Source organism: Mustela erminea, chromosome 2 (assembly GCF_009829155.1).
Source record: "Mustela erminea isolate mMusErm1 chromosome 2, mMusErm1.Pri, whole genome shotgun sequence".
Classification (NCBI taxonomy): domain Eukaryota; kingdom Metazoa; phylum Chordata; class Mammalia; order Carnivora; family Mustelidae; genus Mustela; species Mustela erminea.
Window position 1 is genome coordinate 101,015,949 of NC_045615.1, and position 6,000 is coordinate 101,021,948.

At 47.1% G+C, this 6,000-nt stretch overlaps 1 protein-coding gene across 1 annotated transcript; it reads left to right on the forward strand.

Annotated features, from left to right (window-relative positions):
- Positions 1–4,562: 4,562 nt before the first annotated feature.
- LOC116584840 (40S ribosomal protein S3a-like) lies at positions 4,563–5,452 on the forward strand. Its single transcript, XM_032333748.1, is given in 2 exon segments — positions 4,563–5,015; positions 5,018–5,452. Coding segments are annotated over 2 exon segments (792 nt in total). The 5' UTR covers positions 4,563–4,582; the 3' UTR covers positions 5,377–5,452.
- Positions 5,453–6,000: the final 548 nt, after the last annotated feature.

Sequence of the window (6,000 nt, forward strand, 5' to 3'; positions counted from 1 at the left end):
TTCCCAGAATGACAGTGGCCCCCCCAACCCCCGTGGCAGGTAGGCACAGGCCAGGGGGCCAGCCCCGAGTCTCACTGCTCCCCAACTGTGTACATACATAAAGCACTATGGGGACAGGAAGCAGGACAGTGACCGGCTCTGACCATCACAGGCCCACAGCTGAGAAGTGAGCCCTCAGCTCCTTGGAGCTTTCTGGTACTTGATCATCAGGGAAGACCCTGGAAAGTGGCCCCTGTGGGCCCTGGGAGAAGGGATTCCCCATCAGTCAGCAGGGGCCAGAGCCCGCTTTGGTCACTCCAGCAGGCAGGGCAGAGGAGAGGAGGGCTAGACCTAAGAGGGACATGCAACACCAGAAATGGTCCCTGGGGATTCCTGGGAGCTGGGAAAGCGGGTAGGGGCCCAGAGTCTCTGCATGGAGGCCAAATGCAGAGGGCGTGGCTCAAGAGGGGCCCAGTACACATCTGTGAGGGACGTGGGGGAGGGGAGGGGCATAGTCAGGCCTGGTGGGCCCTGCTTCTCCTCAGACTCGCCCTCCAGGCTGAAGGCCATGGTCTGTGTGTGACAGGTGCGTGCTGGGGGGTGATGAGTAAGTCACCGAGTGTCTTTGTGCCTCAGTCTCCCCACATCCACTGAGAACAGTCACAGCCCGAGTCCCAGGCTGTCGAGCAGGGGGAGGAGTGTCTCTACAGAGCTTAGAAGAGCACCCTGACCGCGTTGATGGAAGGTCGTCACGTGGGAGAGTAACAGAATGACCCACCATAGGTCCGTCTGTGTGACGCACGGCTCTGAGGTGATGGTCCACGACCGTCCCCTCAGAAGTCTTCTGCCATCCCCCAAGATCCCGGTTGGGGTGCGACATATCTTCATTCAAAGGGAGAGGTCCCAGGGGGCTGATTAGTAACCACCGATGCTGGTGGGCAGGGGACCAGACGGCAGTGCTAAGTCCCCAGCAAGCACGTGCCTCTGTCTCTGAGGCGAGCAGCCGTGTGCACTGGGTCTCAGTTTCCCACCTGTAAAATGAGGGGAAGAACAACATTATGACTTCTCCAGGACATGAGCTCCAGGAGGCGCTCCCCAGAAGCGCCTCTGTGGTCTAAGCCCTACAGCTGGCTGACCACCCCTCTCACGGGCTCATGTGCGTAAGGAACGGAAAAGCTCTGCAATTTAACCGTCTGTTTGACGTTGACGAATTCAGTTTCTCCCCCAACTTCTTGACCCTGTAGTTCTTTCCTCCTGCTTACCTCCACAAGCACCCTGGAGAATGCAGGTTATTATGGAAATATGTGCTGAGTACGGCGGAAGGAAGAAGGGAGAATTCATTCTGCCTGAGGTGCTGGCAAAGAGAAGAATACATTTGAGCAGGTCTTGAATGATGAGCCGGGACCCAGGTGAAGTAAAACACAAAGTGTAGGACCTGCAAGGGACAAAAGACATAGGTCCCCTGCCCACACAAGGAGGGCCCAGCAGCCTGGCCACGCTGGACAAGAACCATAAGACTTGGGGGGAAGCCAGGCCCAGAAGCTCCAGGCTTGTGCCTTCTCCCAAGGTGAAAGAGAACCTTCCAGGGCTTTCAAGAACAGGAACAGCACAATGAAATTTGTTTCAGAATGATAATTCTGGCAGCTCCAGAAAACTAGAGCTTGGAAAAGAGACAGGGAGGCCGGCGGGGGCCACGGCATCAATCCAGGGCAGAGAAGACAAGATGCGAGCAAGCACAATGGGGAGAAGGAAGAAGAGGGAGGCCCATCCCGTGCAAGTCTCTCTAGGGAGGCTCAGAAGCATCTGGGACAACATGACGCCACTGCATGGTTAGGGCACAAATTTGAAGCAGGTGAATGCTCAGCTTTGGATGTGTTGCTTCCAAAGTGTCTGTGGGACATCCAGGAGCCATGAGTCAGGCTAGACTAGGCTGGGCCACAGTAACAAATGAACCCCAAATCCCAGTGGGATAAATAATCCAAGGAAGGCACACTGTACTCATTCACAAAGCCTGATGCAGGTCAGGTGTCTCCCCCTCCTGTGGTTCTGCCAGCTGGACCATCTAGCCTTCAAGGTCACGGTGGCAGAAGAGGAAGCCAGAGAACCACATGGGATATTTTGTGGGGTTGGACCTGGGAGTCACCTCAATGTCACTCATGTCCCATTGGCCAGGGCCTGGGTTCATGGCCTGACCCACCTATAAGGGATCCTGGCAGACACAGGAGCACAGGGACATTTGGTGGCACACCAGCAGGGAGGCTCCAGAGGCCTTTGGAAATGGTGCCCGGGACAGAATCAGAGCTTGGGACACAGATTTGGACATGACTGTGGAATGAGATCACCTGGTGGGGGATGGAGGAAGGAAGAGAGAAAGATGAGATACAAAATTCCATTAATCCCTCTGAGGTTGTATTTAGGAATTCCCAGAGGATGACTCAAGATGTAGTCCAAAAGTTCACTTCCAAATATCCACTTATTTGTTGTCATGTGGACCAAGCCTCCAGAGTCTTTCCTGCATTTTTCAGTTTCCAGATGGCACTTTGGAATGGCACAGGCAGCCGCAAGCAGCTGGCACGTGTCTAAGTACCAAACCGTTCTGCAAGGTTCCCTCCACGAAAGGCCAAGGGCCTCAGACTTACAGATTTTGTCTGGAGGAGGAGTTTCCAGAGCCTTCCATTTTAATGACTATTTTGAAAGACAACTCACAGTATGGCTGCCTTTGAGATTCATTTCAGAAATCAAAATTTTTGCTACCAAACTATTAAATATGACAGCTTCTTTTTTTTATATTTTATTTATTTATTTGACAGACAGAGATCACAAGTAAGCAGAGAGACAGGCAGAGAGAGAGGAGGGGAAGCAGGGTCTCCAGCAAGCAGAGAGTTCGATGTGGGGCTTGATCCCAGGACCCTGGGATCATGACCTGAACCTAAGGCAGAGGCTTTTACCCACTGAGCCACCCAGGTACCCCTTCTTTTTTTGTTTAAATACTTACAGACTTAAAATGTTTTCACAAATAAAATTTGCCACAAATAACTATTATAAATCACGTTTTGAGGGATTTTAGCTTGGAGGTTAATTAAAACTCATTGTTTTCCCTTGAAAGTGATATTGCTTTAGTTAAGACCAACAGAGAAGCATGGGATACTTCTTCAACACTGATCTTGCCCTTTCCTGAGGCTAGTGTCCCACTCTGAGACTATGAGAGGGTCATAACACTGGAACCATGTCAGTTTTTGTTCTCTACTTAGCCTCAGAGCACAGCACAGTGCTGGGCACACAGGAGGTACTTAATAAGTATTGAATGAGTGTATGGACCAGAGGAAGCACAGAGAATGGATAGAAGGAAGGAAGGATAATGGATGAATGGAAAAAATATGGATGGATGGAAAAAAGATGGATGGATGGATGGATGGATGGATGGGTGGAAGGAAGAATAATGGATGGATGGATGGTGGATGATGGATGGATGGAAAGAAGATGGATGGATGGATAGAAGGAAGGGAAGATAATGGATGGATGGAAGGATAATAGATGGAGGATGGATGATGGGTGGGTGGATGGATGGATCAATGGATGGATGGATGGGTCTGCCATCCTGAAAACTCCTAGGGATTTGAACTTCTAAACAACAACTGCTGAAGCAATTTGGAAGAAGGGAAAGAGCACTGGACTGGGAGTCAGGAGGGCCGGGTTCCAGTGTCAACACTCTACTGACTGAGCTTCAAGAACCTGGGAAAAATCCCCTTCTCTGTGGGCACTTCCATTTTCCTTCTTTGCTAAATAAAGTCTCATCTACCCCAACCAACCTCTACAGCCTCATATATAGCCACTTCTTCCTCTCTCTATCCTTCCAAGCACCCTCAGCTCTGCCCCATGTCCCTAGTCACAAATGCACTCTGGGGAGTTAATACCTTGATGTGTGGCCAAGTGAGCGGGTTGGCAAATGCTCTTTCCAAAAATCAATTATAAAACTGCACAAATTAACAAAAGCAGCCATTTCCACATGCTGGACATCATCCAAGAGCATGCAACCATCTATGAAGTGTTCATGCTTAAAAACTGCTGCATTTCAGGTAGAAACAGTGAGTCTGGAGCATGCTGGCCCCAGGCTGCTCCCAAAGCACCCTCCCAGCTGGGGAGACTCAGAGACTCTGTAGGGAAGGGCACAGCAGGTGCAATGCCATGGCTGAAGGGACTCATTCAATTTGGACCAATGGGTGACACCCCTGCCTAGTAGCAGTGACAATGGAAATGATCATCTTGAAGGTTGTATAGAATGACTGAGACTGTGTGCCTCTGGAAATGGCCCAAGCCAGCCACAGACTCCTAGATGATCCCAAGGCCATGTGTACTCACATAGGAAACACGAGCAGCCCAGTGAAAAGCAAAAGCCAGGCAGATTTGAAAATGCCTAAATTTTAAATGTGCTCCTCTACCCACACAAAGGTCTTTGATATCAGATAGAAGGTTTACTAACTCAAGGTATTTGAGAATACCTCTGATCAAATACTGGCTGATCTCTAAGCAAGGCAGACAGAAGGGTGCAAAAACTATAAGTTAAAAATAAAAATTAAGCCCTTTTGGCTCCCTGAGCAGCGCCATGGCAGTCAGCAAGAACAAGTGCCTTACAAAAGGCGGCAAAAAGGGAGCCAAGAAGAAAGTGGTTGATCCATTTTCTAAGAAAGATTGGTATGATGTGAAAGCACCAGCTATGTTCAATATAAGAAATATTGGAAAAACATTAGCCACAAGAACTCAAGGAACCAAAATCGCTTCTGATGGCCTCAAGGGTCGTGTATTTGAAGTGAGTCTTGCTGATCTGCAGAATGATGAAGTTGCATTTAGAAAATTCAAGCTAATTACTGAGGATGTCCAGCGCAAAAACTGCCTGACCAATTTCCATGGCATGGATCTTACCCGGGACAAAATGTGCTCCATGGTCAAAAAATGGCAGACCATGATTGAAGCTCATGTTGATGTCAAGACTACCGATGGTTATTTGCTTCGTCTATTTTGTGTTGGTTTTACTAAAAATGCAATAATCAGATTCAGAAGACCTCTTACGCTCAGCATCAACAGGTCCGCCAAATTCGGAAAAATATGATGGAGATCATGACCCAAGAGGTTCAGACAAATGACTTGAAAGAAGTGGTCAATAAATTGATTCCAGACAGCATTGGAAAAGATATAGAAAAAGCTTGTCAGTCTATTTATCCACTCCATGATGTCTTCGTTAGAAAAGTAAAAATGCTGAAGAAGCCCAAGTTTGAATTGGGAAAGCTCATGGAGCTTCATGGTGAAGGTAGTAGTTCTGGAAAAGCTACTGGGGATGAGACCGGTGCTAAAGTGGAACAAGCTGATGGATATCAGCCACCAGTCCAAGAATCTGTTTAAAATTCAGACATTCAATGGTGACAAATAAAAAATCTTATTTGTGATGTTTAAAAAAATAAAATAAATAAAATAAAAATTTAAATTTAAATTAAAAAAAAAAATCACCAGCAACTACACACAGCAAGGGAGATAGATTTCAAAGATTTAGCCCAGGTAAGCTACTTCAAAAAACAAACAAAGGAATAAGAAAAATCAGAAATAATCTCTGGAAGAGAAGAAAAATCCAGAATCAATGCAATAGATTGAAAAACGTCATTTTTAACAACAACAACAACAACAAAAATGTGAGAAGTACAAAGAAACAGGGAAATATGACCTATAGTTGGAGGAAGAAAAAAGCATTCTTCCATCTTCAGGGGACCGCAGAAGTTGGATTTGGTAGTGAAAGACTTCAAAGCAACTGTTTTATACATACACACACACACACACACACACAGAAACACACACCCAAAGAATTAAAGGGAAGCATGACAATAAGAAATCAACAAATGGCAATTCTCAGAAAGGAAAAAGAAATAATGTATCAAATGGAAAGTCTGGAGTTGAACACAATAATGAGGAAAGTTCACTGGAGAGGCTCAGTGGCATACTTGACATAGCACAAGAATGCATGAACTTGAAGAC